General features: G+C 37.5%; 1 protein-coding gene across 1 annotated transcript in view; it reads left to right on the top strand.

Moving 5' to 3' along the window:
* The first annotated feature begins 1,754 nt into the window (after nt 1-1,754).
* LOC122803651 (cholecystokinin receptor-like) overlaps nt 1,755-21,199 on the top strand; it is a 1,370,554-nt gene continuing 1,351,109 nt past the window's right edge. The window contains exon 1 of the mRNA XM_044073406.1: nt 1,755-2,568. Within this exon, the coding sequence (XP_043929341.1) occupies nt 2,400-2,568 (169 nt within the window). The 5' untranslated portion in view covers nt 1,755-2,399. The remainder of the gene's footprint in view (nt 2,569-21,199) is intronic.

The following is a 21,199-nucleotide window of genomic DNA, read 5'->3' as shown; positions in this document are numbered from 1 at the left end:
GCTGTGCTTTCCTAACTAATGCTGCACACATCTGCACACATCTAACAGCAGATTGCGCCATGCTGTGCTTTCCTAACTAATGCTGCAGCGGGTTCATAGTTGACCCCAACCTGCAGTCCTGAACTTCACACTGGGATGATGTCCTTCCATCTGACTCTCACTGATAATCTCACTGTGAGATTAGGGTGGAAAGGATGGCAAAAAGGCTAAGGTCTTCACCTCATAGTCAGAATGAATAAGGTTTAATTCTAACTTCTGGTTACAGGCTAGGCTTGCAAAGGTCTGTAGGCTGCTTCCCTAGTACTTAATTATAAGCCTGGGTCATGGCTGAAAAAGGTCAAATGACAAGTCCACTTGTTTGGTTAATGGATTATTAAATAAAATAAAGCTTACTGTGGTTTTCTGTCCTTTCGCATGTAATCAAACGGCTTACAGCAGTATGTTGTCCTTACATATCTAATCCTAAATATTAAAGTATAGCATTTGCTCATACCCAGAATTACCTTAATTATCCTATTTGTCAGCATTATACTCTGCATACTTTATGCTGGCAACAACCACAGATCAGCAATTAAACAGCGCTTTTGTTTCAAGACAATTAGCTGCTGCTAGGATCTTCTGGTGTACATGGAAGCTAAATTTTACCTCCAGCTGACACATATCTTATGTGTGAAACATCATGAAGTATGACATTTATTCTTTCAGAAACAGTACTATAGAGACTTGGCAATTTTGATAGCTGCCAGCTCAGATTTACAAGCAGGAGTTATTACTAGTTTAGCATGTTTGTAATATGCAAACACTAGAATCATTAATGGATACGATTCGACTTTATTTCGCATTTGCATGCTTGACCACGTCCTGCACTTTGTTCTTGTGACACGCACATCAAGCACTTTTGGTAAAAAAAACATTGAGGTATGCTCCCAAAATTTCAGTTTGTGCTACTTTAGTACCTCCCGCCCATATCGCACCTCATATTGTTGCCTGTTTATTCTGGCTGAATTCCTGGATTACTAAGTGCAAATATCAAAGAAACATCATTTGCAAGAAAAGCACTCTGGTGTTTAACTGTAGCAATACAGGAAAAACATATCTGTCAGTTGTCCCTGATTTTACAGAATGCCCCTGAGTTTGCTCATAGTTTTGCCCTATCCCTCATAATTTTTTATTTTATTTTTAATCACTAAGGGTTACGGTGAATCAGTAATTCCAGGCATTAGCGTTTCTTCCTTCTTATTGTTCTGAAACTGCATGTTGATGCAAAGACTGTTTTCTATGCACTTTTTAAGTGAACTAGAATGATATTTTAAAAAGCCCCTGATTTGGGACCTTTGTCCCCTCCTCCACTCCTTATTTTTGCCATTCTCCAGAATTCCTTATTAAAGATGTTGAAAAGGCATGAGGAAACAGTCTAATTTGCTTTATGCACCTTCATTTTATTTTGCGCTGTTTGCTTGTTTTAATGTGATTTAAGCACACAAGAAGCATAAAAAAAAACAGCATAACAACAGTAAGTGCTAAAATGCAGGATATAGACTTGTGCATTTACTAAGAGCACGACCTTTATAATACACTGTGGAAATTTGAGCTGCCTTGACTGAATTTGAGTTGCTGTTTCTGTCACCAGTAGAGGGCGATGTTACTCCTTTAATAGTATTTTCCTAATTCTACACCCCAGCACTCCTGTATCACTGAGGCTCTGAAGCATCTACAGCAAGACTTGATTTTTTTTTCACTCGCTGCCTCTCTTTTCTGGTATGTGTCTGTGAAGCCTGTGCTCTCTATGTGCTGACAGAGAGCATATGGATTTTTTCACACAACTGCTACTGATGCCAGAGTGCCTTGCCTTGAGTCTGTATCAGAAATTGCTTCCTCATCTCAGCTGAAGTCAAACTTGGACTCAGAGGTGGGGTATATCCCAGGATGAACTGTGTATTCTTTTGACTACAGATGTGAAAGACTTGGGGTAACAAACTCCTGCAAGAAGGGTATAAATCATGTGTGGGGAGGGAGGTAAGCTTGTTTTGTAACTATCCTACATGTTTTGTTAATAACTTGATTATCAGTGCTTCTTTCCTGAAAGTTGTTAAAAGGGTGACACATTAATAAGTGAAAGTATTTGCAGCTGATAGACTATAAAACAAAAGAGACAAAATCTCAGCACCCAGTGGCAGCCTGGAGTAAAAGACACCATCTGGTTTAGATCTTCTTTGAGAATCCTGGATGCTGGATTATTTTGGATCATTTAAAGTTTTTAGGCAACAGAGGAGACCTTTACATTGAAAATTAGATTCTGCAGAGAGACATTGGAGTTGTGCAGAATTGATAACCCCTCTTATTTAGAAGAAACAAGATCTGAACTGGGGACCCCCACCACCTCACCCAAACTGCTCAACATGAGTGTTCATCGACTGATCTCTAACTCTTCAGTACTTCTCGAGGTGCTATGTGGGAGGACCAACCTGCCTGTGGTTACTAATGGAAGCACTAACACCAGCTTTCGTTTGTCGGGTAATGTGAGTTGTGATCGAAATACAGCAATCAACCGCACACATAGCCCAAAAGGTAAGCTACACACCTTTATATCCATGGCACACCGTTATATCCATGGCAGATTGTGTGTGTTTGAGTGTACGTGAGTGTGTGTTTGTGTGTTTGTGTGTTTGTGTGTGTGTGTGTGTGTGTGTGTGTGTGTGTGTGTGTGTGTGTGTCTCTCTCTCTCTCTCTCTCTCTATGAGTGACTCTATGAAGCAAGACTTTCCCATCTTTCATGGTCACTATAAATGAAGGTTGGTAGGGATGGAAGAAACGTTTAAGTTAGTGAAATTAATTAACAAAATAGAGTATAAGGAAAGAGTCTACAGATGTGTTAAACAAAGAATGAGAAACACTGATTCTTCATGGGGGGGTTTCAGGTCCGTTCACATATGGTGGTTTGATTCTTAGAACCTTCAGTTTGCATTATGTATGTATATGATCAATGCATTTAATCTCTAACTGCTTACAGGTCACTTCTAATAACAGGTAGTCATACCTGACTGAGTTTACCAACTTGTCAAATTATATAGAGCATTAGGACCGGGTCTCTCTCTGATCACAATCATGTTATTGTATGTTCGAGACATGGATTTCAAGAAATTCGCTCAAGAGGTGAATCTCGAAATCCATGTCAAGAACACATAATACAGGATTCCTATCTGCTGACCCACTCATAATTATTTGTAGTGCATGGAGAGTTGCCTTCTCCAAGTTAATCAAAGATAAGGTTTAAAAAAAAATGTGATGCGTTGTTTTGGCTTTGAAAGACGGTAAAACAGGGGGAAGTGGTTGGCATTGTATGTATTCTCTATGTAAGGGAGACAGTTTAATTTAAAATACTTTGTGTACTTCAGCAGACAGAGGCAGAAATGAGAGTTGAAATGAATCCATTTCATGCCGTGCTGCTGCTATTTACTGGTCAGCGCTGCCTGCTTTTAGTGCAGACGTGATATTAACAGCACCTAGGGTACACCCCTCTAATCATTAAGGTTGGGTCTCACAGTATAGCAGTGTTGTACCAGGATATAATGTAGCTGTTTTTGAGTGTAATCAGGGCGCTCCGTGTACTACAAAAAAATAAAGATGAAAAATAACAACACAGGTGGTTGTAAATAACAGACAATTGTTAAGGACTGTAAGTGAACTGAGGTAAAGCCTGCTAGCATAGCTGACACAACAGGTGTTCATGACTTTTGATGTGATTTAGGCCATTTAACAGACTCCATATTTATAATGACAAACTAATTGTGTGCAGGTTGTTTGACACTTACTACAATGTTGAGACACTACTTGCTGGGGCAAACAAGAGAAACCAGGAAAAATTAGAAGGCCAAGTGGCTTTTTCATTCAGAAATGTTTGTGTTTTTTTTTATATTTACTTAGGAGAATGCTGATGAGAAAAAAATAGGAGACAATTCCAAAAAAAAAGTTCCAGTTAGGTAGTATGTTACATAAATTTAATTTACAAATGAGTGTTAGACAAGTGCAGATGTTTAATTTACAAATTTTGTTGAAGGTTCCTGTGCACTAACTACAGTGTAATTCCAGGTCCTAAACACCATGGAAAGTCAGAGTACATACCATGCATGTCGGGCTTAAGCACTATTTAATGAAGACTGAAAATGTATACACATTCGACAGTTGTTTTTGATTTGTAGGTGCTGCTCTCTGTATTCATTATGTTGGTAAATATGCAGTGAAATGTGTACTCAAGTGCACATTACAACCTTATCTTAGGTTTGAATCTCATCCACAAAAGAATGGCTGAAAACCTCCTGAAATTTATAACCAGCCAACAGATATTAAAAAAGACCCAGCATTAAGAACAGGGCATAAGAAAAACAATAAAATAAAGTCTAAAATGAGCATAACATTTTCACATGGCTAAACAAACTCAATATTCTGATTTTTGTAGATTCGCTTTTCTAAGAAATTCAACAATCTACAATATGTTGCTGTTTGTAACTACAAGCTCAGCATCCTTCATTGAACCATTTTATGTAATTAACCAGTACAATGCTAAGCACTATTGCAGAAATTCTCTGCATCAAAACATGCAAGACATGATTTTCATCTTATAACTTGCCTTAAATTTGAAATAACAATGTAAATGATTCATATCATCAGTGTGGCTTGCAAGGTTCTGGCTTTGTTTTCCACATTTTTATTTCTGTTTGTAGGATTAATCCAAATGTTTATTATACGATTGGTTTTGCAAGATTGTGTGTATATGTATGTATATATATATATATATATATATATATATATATATATATATATGTGTGTGTGTGTGTGTGTGTGTGTGTGTGTGTATAAGATGGCTTTTTCTTTTCACAATATTTGGTGTAGATGGAACCTTTCCAGAAGGATCTATAGGGTAAGGAGTGATTTTCTTTTTTTTTTGCTGAATAGTAACAAAAATCAGAAACACATAAGTGTACCCCATTATGAGGAACTCAATTGGGGTCTTAAAAAGCTCATGTTCCTCAAAGTTCCACATTGAAAGGTTCTGACACACATTCAGTGTTAGGAATTTTTTAATTGATATTCATGGTAAATAGAAATAAATCATATTAATTGATTAGAAGATCGTTTTTATAAGTACAACCCGTATATTTTAACCATCCTATGACCTTCCTGGTTGAAATTGTTAGTAAGGCATTAGTATGTGTTCCATATTTTGTCCATTTGTTCTACATAATGAAGGCTAGTGTTCTTCATTTTGGAGATGGGAGGTTGAGAGAAATGCAGAAATGAGGCATACTTACAGGAATGACAAAAATAAATAATTGAGGAGTCCAACCTACAAAAGACTAACTGCTTAATTTCAGTGTTTAAGTGTGATAGTTATGTTTATGTATCACAGCTATGAGAAAGGGATATGACACAGGTCTAGGGCAGGTAAATGGCAGGCATATGAAAAGTACAGGATCAGTATGAGAAAGAGCAGATATGGGATCGACATGACAAGTGACAAGTGTGGAATAGACACAGGACAAATTTAGGGCATTTATATAAGAGGTACAGGACAAATATGCGAGAGGCACAGGGAACATATTAGTATAAGACAAATATGAGGTACAGACAGATCTGTGTGGCAGGCACAAGATAGGTATGTGACAGGTAGGTAACACTACTGAGACATGTACAAAACAGGTACTAGAGAGGAATAGGATGGGAATCACACAAGTGTAGCATTGTGGAAATGGAAGTAAATAGTGTGGGAAGAAACAGCCAGGGAATTGCTATGGCTAGGCTTGTATAGGCCCTAGGGCCGATAGCCTAGTACCAACCTATGACCCTATTTCTATAAATATAATGCAAGAAGGGGAGGATTACTGTCATAAGATTGGCAGAAGGTGAGAAGACAGTATGAAGAAACATTCAGAAAAACAAAAGTCATGTGAAGGTGTAAAGTACAAGGTATAACAGGTAGGAGACAGAGTTGTAAGGTATGCTACTCAGGTGAAAGAGCAAGAGGCATTGAATGATGGTGGTGCCTCTAGACAGGTAATGTCAGGGTGCCAACCTGAACTACTTTGTTCTACACGTCAGGTAGCCTTAGGTCCAGAAGAACACCAGTGAACTACTTTGTTCTACACGTCAGGTAGCCTTAGGTCCAGAAGAACACCAGTGATGAAGTACAGCAGTGAGGGAACCTTGACAATAGTGGACACAGTGCAGACAAACATCAAAACCCCTTCTTATTTTTCATTTATGGTGTTAACCAACCACGTTCAGCTGAGTAACTGTGCTGACCATAGAAGCGTATGGATAAAGTTCCATAAGAGGAATAACAGACTTAATAAAAGTCTTGATACAGTTGTAGAATTCTACACAATTTGCAATGATTTAAAAGAAACAAAGTACAAAACAATTACAGACATGAAATTGTGGGAGTTAATACTGGTAAGACATTGACTCTCATCACTGATGCAGCAGTTGTACTTCACAGAGAATGCAGACCTTAATGACTTTCCCCTTTGTTTATTAAGCAAAATGAGGCTTGCACACACAAATGGTACATATGACCAATGTGTGTGTGCTGCTCTGCAGGCAGTAACCCAGCTGGCATGCAAGATCTGGTCAGCAAACTGTAGTATGAGTTGGTTCTAGTACCAGGATGATGGTCCAAATTGTAATCGTATGAAGCAGAGTGGACATTGGATGAGCTTCTTTATGTAAGTTGGTGCAGAAGTCCCAATAGGGACTATTAGACGGAACAAGTCTCTCTGCAGGTGGCATGAGAGAGTTGAGCAAGACAGTCAGGTAACAGCTGCAAATAAATGGTTAACCAGTAGGTGGGAGGAAAGGAAGGAAGAAAGGTTATTGAAGAAGTGTATTTTTGAAATGGTAACTGAAAGGGGGCAGACAAGTGTGTGTGGTAAAGCATTCAGTTCAGACATTGAGCTTGATAACATAGTTATTGAAAGGGATTTGAGATTTGCATTTTGTAACTAAGAATTGTGCAAAATCACAGCAACAGTAAGTTTTAGTTTTCGGATGGTCAAGCTTTAAGTATTTAGTGGAGGGAAAACTGTGAAGTGAGACATGATAATAGAGTTATAAAGTATTCTTTATGAATAAATAAGTCAGGCATTGAAATAGTCCATCCAATTGTTCATTTTCTAGTGCGCATTTTATCATGTTTGTGGTGGTGGTGGTGATGGAAGGATAGGGTTGGAGCCTGTCCTGGCCCTCAGTGGTCACACACTAAAGCACTAATATTGGATAAGAGAGTAGCTCATTACAGAACACTTGCACATACTCACAGCACATACATCTACAGGCAATTTAGACAATCAGCATTCTGCCTACTTACGTGTCTTTGGAATGGGAGGAAAACTGACCAGCCAGTAAAAACACACACAGACATGGGGAGGATGTACAGAGCCCACACAGCAGGCACCCCAGCCAGAAACCGAAGTGGGAAACTAAGAACTATCTGACCCCATTGCCACTCAGTGCACCACTTAAGTAGAAAATATCTTACAGAAAACAAAAAAAAAAACCCAAAGATTATCATCATGTCATGATATTATAACTGAAAGTGAAATAATCTAAAGGGGTGGTGTTAAGATGAGTCTACTTCACATAATCGAACACCCAAATATTCGACTTTCATATGGCCAAGACCATATAACTGAACATTTGAAAGTTTGAAAATGTGAAAAAAATAAATAAACCAAAAAAAAATAAACAGTACTAGCAGGGGTGCAAGCCCCCCTGTACCCCCCACCCCCCACTATTTAAATATACCAACTCCGAGATCGCACTACATTCTGGTAAATGGAAATCTTCCTGTTCCACGCTCTATGGAGATCTCCATTCAGACCATTTGAACTTTTAAAAGTTCGATCATATGGTCTCAGCCATATGAAAGTCGAGCTTTTAAAAGTTCAACCTTCTGAAAGGGACCTGTTAGGACATATTTTTTCAGTGAAAAGGTAGTGGATTCAGGAAACACTGTTAGAAGAAGTGATAGAGAAAAACACTAGTGGAGGCCAAGAATACACAGAATGTATGTAAGGATCCACTGATGAATTGCTGTGCAGCAAATGAGGTTCATTTAAAGGGATATGGAACAAAAGCACCCAACAGAAAGGGGGCAGAGAAGGTAGATGGTAATGCCATGCCTCTGGAGACAAACACTATGCTTCTACACTTAAATGCTGTGAGCCAATGTAGCTTCAAATATCCATGCAGTTTAAAGTGTTCTGACCCTTTACTCTATTGATGATCTCACCAACATACTCAGGCATTTTTGTTTACACTTATTCTTTTGTTGAAGAGATTTTCATCTGGTTTCAAGTAGGCAGTGTTGTACATTCAAAGTGCACATCTCACTGCTGTTGTTGAGAGAGAGCTCTCTGAGTTGTCTGTGCAAGCCAGAAGCAGCTACTTGAAAACATTAGCAAAAAAAAAAAGATGAGTATAGTATTGTGCTAGAGTTGCTCTTTGCCATGTAATTTGCTCAAAACATAACTGCTAAAAGGCTGTAAATATTAAGATAGGAGAGTGTCTCACGGCTTTCTCTTTAGTGTGGATAGAGGTTTGCAGTTTTATTACAAATTACATCAGTTTATGAGATATTTTATATTTGCAAGACCACTGGAACCCTGGGAGCAACATGCATAGATTGTAATTTCTGTCAGTCTGCCAAGCCAACCTTTTGGTTTATTTGGGGTGTTACATCAGAAAGCAGGCAACAAAGGTATGTAAACTACACATGCCATCTGGGAATTAACTGGCCAGAAATGAGGCTCACGTTCTGCATATCCATGCCTTCTGACTTATTACGTGATCACAAGATTCAGTTAGGTTCATACTAAACCACTAGAGAACCCTTGGATTAAAATTAATAGAATATGTGCTGATTATTTTTATCTCACCTATACACACATTATTTGACACTTGACACTGAAAATATTTGAATGTATGCAGCATCATTTTGCTTGGATTCATTTTAAGATTCTCTGTAACATATTTCCTTCTTGAAGCAGTGATATTTGGTTGTGACATCACAGTCTGTTGTCATGACAGTAACAGTGATGCCGCTTTCACTGCTCTGTCACATTGGGCAGGGAGAAGGGAGCAGGAGCAGGGGAAGACTCAATACGATATAAGCAGAACAGCTCAAAATATGATTTTAATAATATCAGCTAGGAGTACCTCAGTTAATCACAGAGGTTAAAGCTACAAACATTTTGTTAACTTTGTACTGTTTGTGATGACCGTGCCCTGGCCCAACAATCAAGGAGCCTCAATCCTCACCACTAACACCAGGGAGGTCATTTCCTAGAAGAGGAAAGAATAACTAATACACACAGTAAAGTACAATTTCCCTTAAGTGCACACAGAGATCACAGTCAATCTGGGGCTGGTTGCTCCCTTGCTCACCAGGTCCCCAATAAGACTCCCCACTGGCACAGCTATAGGGTACAGGTCCCAGCTTAACTGGGCAAGCTAAAACCTCCATTACCCTCTCTGTCCAACCAGTGCTTCATGTCCCTTCCCAAGTAGCTGACACAACACACCCACACTTTGAGAAAAGGTTATACAACCACACAGACCCTCCTGGGAAAAGGCTGGCACAGGTTCTCCAGCTGTGCCCCTTTACCCAGACTATAAGGCAGTAATTACTGCCACCACCCAGTTAATATCAGCTACTAAAAGGCCCTTAAAAGGGTGTCCAATTATTACTGTGCAATATTAATATGCAATGATAATGTGACTATACAGTCTAAGGCTTATTGGAAGGGCTTAGACAGTAAATTCTATAAATTTATAATGTACTCTAAAGCATACTTTATCTCTACACAAACCAGCCACAGGTAGAAGGTTTTAAAAATATTTAATAATAAATAATTAAAACACAAGACAAATCTACTACACCACAGAGATATCTAAGAGTTCACAGATAACACAGAAACTTAAAATAATACAGTAGGACAGGTCTGGTTTCAAAGAAAAATACCTAATTAATCTTTACTAGCTTCAACTATTCCTACAAGATATCACAGTGCTACAAACTTACATGTGAGCATAAGCAGAGTTGTTGTTTGTCTTTCGGCTTTTCCCAGTTAGGGGTCGCCACAATGGAACTCCGGTCCGCTAATGATTGGCAGTTGTTTTTTATGGTGTCAAGTTGCCAGCCTGACGCCCAATTTTCAACAAAGGCAGTCCCATTCAATGCATGTCTTTCAAATGCCCACTCGACCGTGGGGAGGACATGCAGACTCCACACAGAAGGCACTCCCAACCCAAGCCGAGAATCGAACAGGAGAGCCTCTTGCTGTGAGGCAACAACTCTACCGCTGCACTGCCGCAAGCAGAGTACTGATAAGTTAGATGTCCAGATCAAAATGCTGCAGGTCTCTTGTGAGAAATAGTATTTAAACATTACTAACAAACATGTCTCTAAGGCCCTCCCAAAATTACATCATTTTTGACACTTAGGTTTTCCCAGTATTCACATTGCATCATCTTAACACCTGGTCTGAGTTCTCAGGCCACAAACTGCATTATTTAGCAATCTAACACCTGCGCAGAAACTTACAACAATAAACGACATTTCACATGTCTATACTAACAGAAACTAAAGCAATAAAGCACCTTCGACATCTAAATTCTAGTCATAAACTTTAGCCTTAAAACAATGGGCATGAAATCTTTAAACAGCCGCCCTCGGGCCTAATTCTAACATGAAAAGATACAACATGCTTCACTGGGCCAGTAGAGTGCAATGTTGTCACATATTTTGCAGTTCCACATTTCACAGTGTTTTCTTATATTTAAAAACACAAGCCTGTATTTTACATTTATTTATACAGTTGATAGAATTATATATTAAATTCTATTTGACTAGGCTGGCAGCCTTCGCCCATCTCTCCCCAATCGTCACACTGTTGACATGAGTTTGACTCCCTTAAACTCCACTTGCAAGTTACGTAACTAGATAGTCTTCTTAGGTCACCCCTGAAAAGAGACACCTGTGTCTAGTGGGTTTCACCTGTTAACAAACAAACACAAAATGTATTTCTCTTCAAACAGCTGCTGATACTTTAAGAAGTCTGAAAACATACCAATTACATGTAATTCTGAAAACATAGCAATTACATGTAATATACCAATTACATGTAATTCTGAAAACATACCAATTACATGTAATTCTGAAAACATAGCAATTACATGTAATTCTGAAAACATACCAATTACATGTAATTCTGAAAACATACCAATTACATGTAATTCTGAAAACATACCAATTACATGTAATTCTTTCTCTTTCCGTTATTTGAGACATATTTATTGTAACCAACATTGATATCTGAGAACACCTGTAAAAATATTTTGTCTTCAGCCCTTGACAAACCTTTGACATTTTTATTCTTTTAGAGTCTATTTACCTGTCAGGGCATGTGCTTTTGTGACATCGAAGCCTGTTGCCTGACAACAGTGTGATGTTACAGCTGTGATCTTTGACTAAACTGTTAGGAGTACATGTATATTTTAGGAGTAAATATTTTGCTTTTATCAGTAGTACCTTTAATAAAAAGCAAAGAAAAGGAATAAGTAAAAGCACACAAAAGGGAAACATAAGCTACTTGTAACATGATTTGCTACCATTCTCTTGAATGTTGTAGTAGCCATTCAGAGGAAATGTTAAGCTGTCTGCTGACTTTTATAAACTTAACCAGTAACAAGAGGGGAGAATCCGACCCTTCATCCTGTAACTGTGAGATAAATACCTTAATCATTAGGCTGTTCTCACCACAATCCCCTGTTTAAGTATTCATTTGTAAATTGGGTAACATTTCACTTTAATCCTAAGCAGAATAAATACCCCATTGTGGGATAAAGAGTGACAGGACTTGTACCTTGGAGCTACAAATTAATGCATCACGTGTTACCGTGAAGCAAGTGGCTAGTTTTTATAATGGCTGCACTCATCCCTCCTTAAATTCAGAAATGTTATGGAATCTAATGTTATCACAATAGTGTGTGTGTTTATGTGGTGTGTACATGTGCTAGTCTAGGCATGTGTGTGTGTGTGTGTGTGTGTGTGTGTGTGTGTGTGTGTGTGTGTGTGTGTGTGTGTCTGTATAAAACTGAGAATTGTACATTTGGAGTGAAACACAATTTATTTTGTCTGTTTGTGGCATTACATTTTAGATTTATATTATACTTGTACTGACTGAAAACTTCCTGACATGTCGCTAGTGTTTGTGACTTTAATATGGTTATTGTTTATATAGTGAACACAGCTTATTTATGCAGTTTACTTTGATGTTACCATCTCTTTTTCATCTCTACTGAACCTCGTCCTGCATATCTGCCATATTTAAACACTTCTAAACTAGCCTAAATACTCAAGATTTTAACCATTTAATTACCTCAAAGTGCGACAGAAATATAGAATGCATTGGTAGGTATGGACCTCTGAGGTCAATGTGGACAGATATCTATTTTAATTCGAGCTGTAATCAAGTTCCTGCATCTTCGTCCATCTTTCTCTTCCTTTGCATGATGGGCTTATGTGTAGTGCTGTAAAATCTATTTTAGTATGAGCTGTTCTGTGCAGCCAAAACCCTCTCTCTGAAGAAAAATACTTGTTGATATCCCCTTGTGTTTTGTCCCATTATTTTTCAGGTTGTGCTCCTAATTATCATGAAATGCATGTGCAGAATTCTACATCAACTGGCCATGTTCTCAGTTTGACAGTATGATTTTCTAAGAGAGCTACAAGGTGCTATGGCATTTTGGGAACATCACGCACTATTTAACATATTGATGAGGGATTACAAGCTTTAAAACAGACAGTACTGTGCTTCTGACCAACAGATATTTAGAATTATTCAAGCTTCCTACCAATGTCAGGCAAACACCTGACAATGTTGGATGTTGTCTTGCACTCAAGGGAGACCTCGATAACAGTGATTAAGGGTGCATAGTCAGATAAATAAGAATATATAAACAGTTCAGAGCCACAAGTGAAAACAGTAATTTCTCCACAGAATTCAGATGAGTTGTTAGGCAATGTATATGTGCATGTGTGATGGATGTGTGTATATCTGTATGAATATGCATATACATATATATTTATATGTCCCTCCCCATGTAGCATCCTGGAATGGTCTCATTGGTATAGTCTAGAACTGACTCTAAGAATAAGTACACATTTTTCAGTGACTCCACCCACGAAGAAGAAGGGTGCAGCTAGTTTTAGTACATGCAGGCTTATTTAGGAGGATTTTCTGCTGAAGCTATTGGTGCAATGTTTAATGAGTGACAGGAGCACTGAGCAGCATTCAGGAGCAATAACTGAGAGGTCTGTGCACAGCTTGTTCCAATTAGGAGTGAGAGACATACAGATATATAGACATGCATGCATACTCAAACACACACACACACACACACACACACACACACACACACACACACACACACACACACACACACATGCAAACTCACTTATCTGAGCATGTGTGCATACACATATGCAAGCACAGATATTCCTTGCATTTTTTACATGACTTTTTACATCTGCAACAAAGATCGCTACATTTGATTTTGAATTGTATTTCTGCTGAACTGAAATTTGCTCAGAGAAGATTTCTTGTACCCGTATTGTTTTCATTTTGTTGCTGTCATTCAGTGTCTTTATAATATTTAATTTCTGATATTCTGAAACTTATAATCTGCATCACATAGTACTGAGTGAGCAAGGGTACAGGTCCGTTCCTGATTTTTTTTCTCTTGGCTGCTGCTCACATACATTTTGCAAACAGTGGAGACAAAAATGGTTAATTGAATAGAGTGACTGTAATTTGCAGTGATGTCATTCACAGCTTAATTGTAATGTCGATTAAATTAAAATATACTGAACTAAAAGACTGTTAATTTTATATTTGTTTTAAATTTAACATTTTCAAGTAGTAACACCATAGTTAAAATATTTAATTAACACCATTAATGTGAAAGGAAACTTTACTGTATTTATTTAGGTACAGCATTGATAGGTGGCAAGTGAGAAAACGCAAGTGTGCAAAGTGTAGATTCAGAAAATTTCTTATATTAGTGTGCTATCATTTTATTCCAAATGATATTTCTATTGAAAAATTACTTTATTTTTAACCATGTAGGTTGGCTAATCCAAGGAGCCTTTTCAATTGTATTCCAAGTACAAGGTACCACGACCAGAGATCTGCACTGATGGTCCCAATTAATATGGAATGGACATCCAGTGTGCCACTAATTAATACATGGCATCACAGCACAGAATATGGTCTCATGTTCTACATCACTGCCACCAATTAATATGTAAAGAATTTGCCCTTAAGAACATACGGCAGATCAAGTCTGCTACAGTGGGCTATGACCAACACCAGCCCATATCCAAGTAAAGCTCACATTCTACTGATCCAGAGCAACATTATATCCACTGCCTTAGCAGTATTTTATACATATACAAAAACAATACTCATTCACGGTAGCAGAACATGGCAGCTGGTAAAAACATCCAAGTTCAAAAGTCCATAAAACAAAAATTAGATCCAAGTACGAGTATTAGTAAATAGAACTTTAATTCAACAAGACATCGGTAAGCGCTTTCACCACTGGGGCTTCTTCAGACATCTTATTCTCAGCACAGTGAATTCCAGTACAGTCTTACCAGGAATAACTGTAATTTGTTACAACTGTTTGTGTATTTTATGGTAACTCACTGCTATCATTCAGATCTGTCTGGCAAACCAAATGTTTCAATTATTAAATACTTAATACTTTTAAAATGAGTTGACTATTATATATTAACTAATGGTAGCTGCAGCAAAGTAGTCACTCTCTAAAAGGTGAATACCAACAGTTAAAACCTCATCAACTGTAATTACCCTTATATGCATTAATTAGCAACTGTCCTCAAGCCTTTAAAGTTTAATGATAGTCTTTAGCTGAAATGAAAAAAAATATATGTACTGTGCTTTCAAGATTCAGTGAACAAGCAAATATATTTTTGCACAAAGACGTAGAAAGAAAAAAAGTTTAAACAGACAGGTGGCATTTAAAAAACATTGTCTAACCTGTCTATTCCTTCCATTGTCACTTGGTGATTTACTGCAGTCTGTTTACTACTAAAATTTATACTACTTTAACAACTGTAAAGAACTCGCATGCAGAATTTGTAGACATGAGCTGAATGACTCCAGCCAAAAAGGTTTAAATTTCTAGCCCATATTACTTTTCAATGTGCAAAACAGTAGCCTTTTAAACTTGGAAGAGTCACATCACTTGAACAATGTGAAATGGGGTGCACAGGGAAAATGTCATCAATTGCTGTTATTCAGTCAGCATATTTTCTTATGCCAGATTCATTCTGACGTTAAGAAAGTATCTTAGGTTCTGCTGTTTCCTTTTTCATTCAGCTTTTCAGACTTAAGTATCCTGTATGCATAGTTGCTCATTTCTGTAGGAAGTTCTAGTTTATGTACGGCAATACAAACTTTGACAGGAAATAGCCATCTTCGTCCAAAAAAAATCTGCTAATGTCTGTATTTGCTTCAAACTTTACTTATAATGTTTTAATAATTTATATAGAAAATCAGTTGCATGAGTTTTATGCAACTTCGCACATGATTTTACTTTATTGAATGTTTTACTGCAAACTTTTTTTGGTTTTGTACTGACAGTAAGACATTGTCCCGTTCGATTCTCAGCTAGAGCGTCTTCTGTGTGGAGACATGCGTGAATGGGCGTACCTTCGTTGAAGGTTGTGCGTCAGAGCTGGCAACTCAGCACGTAAAAATCTACTGCCAATCATTAGTGGACCGGAGTTCCGCTGTGGCGACCCCTAACCGGGAAAAGCCGAAAGACACAGCAACAACAACAGCTTTTACATTTTTCCTTCTGAAAACAGTCACATTTTCAAATCTTAGCACAACTTTTCTACATTTTGGGTTTGTAAAACTTTTACGTTTTTCTGCTGAAAACAATTGCATTTACGTAAGCTTGGTATAAATTATATCTGCAAGGTAGCAAATCAAAGCAAGATGCTGTAGAATGAAGACTGTGGTAATAATGTAACAAAATACACGAGAGGAAGAATTTATAACACGGACAAATGTAGACATACCCATGTAGGGTCAAAGGGAACCCAGAGCATGTCACAGTAAGCACTGGATGCAAGGTCAGAGGTCATGTCAGGATGCATGCACACCATCAATCACATTCCACATGCATGCACACAGGCAGTCTACCAGATTGCTGAGTCACCTAATAGCCTAATGGCATGTCTTTAGGATAGGCATGCAAAAAGGAACTCCTGGAAATCTACTTGGACTCTGGGCAAACATGAAGACTGCCCATCCAAATATCCTTCCCCTGCACGGAAACTGTTGCACAGCTAAAACAAACATAAGCAAAACGAAAGAAGCCAGCAACTGTGGGCTGTAAAAACTAATTTATTTAGTTAAACATTCGAAAAGCTTCAATTGAAAATAACAGACCGGTTTCGGCTTGGATTTTACCTAGCTTTCATCAGTGTGAATTCACAATGAGCAATTGAAGACATATATATGTTAGAATTAATTAAACACAAAAAATGATTGGTGAGCTCATAATGAATATTTATGAATGTCTATATACATATTTAAGTCCAGGCTGAAAAAGTGAACCCAGTTTAACTATCCATTTTTTCTCTTTTATATTGAGTTTATTATGCCATCCTGATTTGTGTGTTCTATCACCTATTATTTTATCAATGACAATAAAATGAAATTTGGTTGTGCTATGTTATAGTGTGTTTATATAGTGCATTACTGGCTCTTTTGCATTTGATGTCACTTAAATGTTCAGAAATCCTTAGCCTAAAAGGTCTTGAAGTTTGGCAAATGTAAAAAGCATGACAGTTACAAGAAGCCATATAAATAATCCAATCGGTGTTACAATTAGCAAAAAACTTTATATTGTATACATAGCTGGTATTATTACTGGAAAATTGTTTTGTTCTTAGTACATGTTTGCAATTACTGCAATGGCCACATGGCATACAGCCTATGAGCTAATCACCCAATATTGTGGTCTGGGCCATCTGTAGTTGTTTGGATTCTGAATGATGTTTGTAGTGATTGAAAAAGGCCCTCAAATTCTTCCCTTTCCTGAAAGAAAATAAACACGAATGAGGTATGTAATTGGACAAAGCAGAATCTGCTGTAAGAATATTCCAATCACGTTTTATGATGTCAATAAATTTGTTAGTATTCCTCCCATAAGTAGTGGTGAGTCGCAAGGTACTATGTTTGTATAAGGGTTTATTTTTAGCTTGGTGTTTGTATCTTAAAAGTTCATATCTGGGCAGGTGTGATGCAGAATTCCTGGCAGTGGTGACATAACCCATACTATAACCTCTTGCCCTAAATCTATTAGTCAGATCATGACTAAAAGTTTCAAAAGTGTTGTCTTCTGAACAAATACGTCTCATTCTAATAAACTGCGATTTTGGAATGTTCCTGGCTATATGTTTTGGATGAAAGCTGGATGCGTGGAGTTATTTTGGTGATGTAAAGTGTTGTTTTTGTGCCAAACGTACCTTTTGGAATTGTGGCCAAAAAGTCCAACCTTGTTCTCATCAAACCATAACACATTTTCCCCCATGCTTTTGGGAGACTTGCTGTATTGTTTTGCAAATTTTAACTGAGCCTGTATGTTTTTCTGTGTAAGAAAAGGCTTCCATCTTGCAACCCTACCCCATAGTCCAGTCATATGGAGAATACGAGAGATTGTTGTCCCATGTAGTACACAACCAGTACTTGCCAGAAATTCCTGCAGCTCTTTCAATGTTGCTGTAGGTCTCTTGGCAGCCTCCCTGACCAGTTTTCATCTTGTCTTTTCATCAATTTTGGAGGAATGTCCAGTTCTTTGCAACGTCACTGTTGTCCCATATTTTCTCCACTTTTTGATGACTGTCTTCACTGTGTTCCATAGTATATCCAATGCTGTGAAAATTTTTTTATACTCTTCTCCTGACTGATACTTTTCAACAATGAGATCCCTTTGATGCTTTGTAAGATCTCTGTGAACCATGGCTTTTGCTGCAGCATGCAACTGAGTAAATGTCAAAAAAATCCTACTAAGACAGCTGAACTTTACTTGGGGTTAATTAGAGTCTCTTTAATTGATGGAAAGTGTGTACCCAAATAGACTGAATGCTGTAATTAAATCAAAAGATGCTTCAACAAAATATTAGTTTGACTGTGCACACACAACAAAGTATTAGTTTAAGGGTGTGCACAGTTATGCAACCAGCGTATTGTACTTTTTTATTTTTATATTTTTCCCCTAACAGATTTGTTTGTTTTTCAGTTGAATTGTACAGGGGTGTATACACTTTTTATATCCACTGTAGATGTTGAGGGTTTCCAAATATAGTAGGTTAGGAAGATTTGTGACTGATATTTACAGGAAACAAACTTTTTCTAATTCAATGTTTGTATTATACTAGTTGTCACCCCCCAAAAAAACAGAAGAAAGAGAATGTTAAAGGTCAGTTTGTATGACTAGCCATGATGGTGTCTGAAGATGAGATTTTTTAGCAGAATATGACAAGTTGACTAATCTACTTTTGGCAAGAGGTTACCATTGTGAACTTGTAGCTGAGGTAGAGGGGGAAGTGGTATCAAACAGGAACAAGGGGGTATAGTGCCCTTGTTTAGGGAATGCAAGATACGATCTAGGAGTGAGGCTTGTGGGAATTATAGATCCTATTCAGATTCTATGGTTATGACAGTTTTTTCCCCTTATGGGGAGATAATGGATACATTAGCATTTAAACCTCACATGGTTTTTTGAAGAGGAAAGTCTGTTAAGAAATTTTTAGAGGGCAGAGAAGTTTCCCAACATGTCTCGTCCAATAAAATCTGGGGTACGTTTAAATGTGGCACTTGTCCACAATGTTCGTATATTTTGGTCAATCAGATTGTGACAGTGAATGCAATTCATGTTAAAGCATCTTTTCACTGCACATGTAACTCTAGTGGGCTAGTTTACCTAGCTAAATGCCAGTTGTGCTGTGGCTTTTATGTGGGAAAGACAGAGACAAAGCTTAAAGAGCATGTATTCAAACATATATATGACATTAAGCATGAAAACAAAAATGCTTTATACAAACATAGACAAATCCTATTCATTATTTTCTTTTGATGGGAATTGATAAGATTGAAAAAAAGCCACGTGGTGGTCCATAAAAGGGTTTGTTAGAATTCAGAGAATTGTCGTGGCAGATTAATTTAAATGCTTGTAACAAGCCAGGACTCAATGATTCTGTGTCTGTAGCTAGTGTATTAAAGCTGACATTATTTATTTGATCGCTGTTCATTTAAAAAAATGTTTTAAAATGCAAATGAGATGTTTGTGTAAATGACTTCTCTATGCAGGATGTGCTGGGGTGTGTTTGTTATGAGTCTGCTGTATCTCTTTAAGAAGGGATTTTTTTTTAAACTTAAAAGGTTTTTACACAGATGTGTATACTCATTGGTTGAACTCAATCATGTGATATAAGGAAGTCGATTCAAAATGTACTTGGTTTGGTCTGATGAAGTTTTGTTATTGGAAAGACAAAAGTGCTTAGCTGTGTGAATTTGATGTAACACAGAGTGTTTACCAAGGTGCTATCCATGGTGTCCCAGACTTGAAAAAGAAGACATCTGTGTCTTCCTTTACTTTAATAACTGACCCTTCATGGCTCCAACAAGGGGAGTTTCCTGGTAGCATCCTTGGTTTGGTTATACCTATATGTAAAGTTCCTGTGGACTTCAAAACTCAAGTCCATGTCATAAACAGGTAAGTATAATTCAGAAATAATTTAATAAACCACCATGACCCTCTATAACCTGTCTCCACATCTTGATCACAGGAAAAGTGTAGAATATTTCCAGAATAGCTTCTGATCTGCGAGTCAACAATGTATTCCTTAGGAAGTCCACATTTGCTTAGTATAATAACTAATCAGCTTCTGATCTACAAGGCAGCAATGTATTCTGGAGGAAGTCCACATTTGCTTGGCATAATTACCAAAGATCTTGTAGCAAACTAAAGTTTACCTAGATATGAATAAGAACTCAGACGCTCATTCTAGCCATCATCCACACCAAAGACCTTTTTCATTCTAACCCCAGGCCAGGAATCACTGAGATTCTTGATGAGGTTATTTGTTCAAAAGAGACTTCTTAGCCACAACAAAGCAGCCTTTTCAGTAGATGTAATAATATTCCTTTCCTCAGCAGTATTCTTGCAATGTATCCCAACCTTTAATCCCATGGGTATAGCTTCCTGAAAGAATTGATATGACTGTAGAATTCTGGTATGAACTGGTATAAACTGGAATGAGACTGGAATGAATGTCTTTATCTGTTAATTACCCAAACTTGTGCTGAACAGGTGCCAGTCTCTCCTTTATGGGCCATATCCTCAGAATAAAGTCTGCATACACTATAGTTCAGTTACAAATGCTTTGTTATGTACAGTGGAGGTAGATGCCAACAGTATCTGAATACCATCTTCAATAACAGTTCTGATAAACTGAAACAGTCTGTAGTTTCTGCATTTATATTCTTCATATTCCTTTCCTCCTGAATAGTATAACTAATATTCTGGAATGTTGGATACCTGACTTCTGCACTCATACTCAAGTGTCTGTACTGCAATGACTTTCTGCATTTCAGTCCAAACTAACTTAACTGACTGTGTCGGAAGTATTTCCTAATAATACCCAAAGCTTGTAAATGTCTACACGCCTCTTTACTCTTGGTTCCCAAGTCTTGTAAGATTTTTTTTTCTCAATGTACTGCATATTCTATTCTTATCAGTATTATTGACTGAAGGTTATTTTTACTGACTGAGAGCGCATTCACTGAAACTGTATGCCAACTGTGAAGGCCTGCTTTAATACGACTGCATTTCTAGACTTATTCAAAGAGAATACTGTATTTTTGTACATTTAAATGATACCTGATCTTAAACTTCCCAATAAAGTGCCACTAGATACAATATACAGTCCTTCACATCACAGCCTGCCTTATCTGTAATCCCCTCATAGCTTCTTCATCAGGATGACTTCCATAGTCTTACAGCCCACAGTATAGTATAGGACCAGCCATAGGGCCAT

This window comes from Protopterus annectens, chromosome 5.part1 (genome assembly GCF_019279795.1).
Source record: "Protopterus annectens isolate FY-2018-M chromosome 5.part1, PAN1.0, whole genome shotgun sequence".
Lineage (NCBI taxonomy): Eukaryota > Metazoa > Chordata > Ceratodontiformes > Protopteridae > Protopterus > Protopterus annectens.
This window is presented reverse-complemented; position numbering and strand designations above follow the sequence as displayed.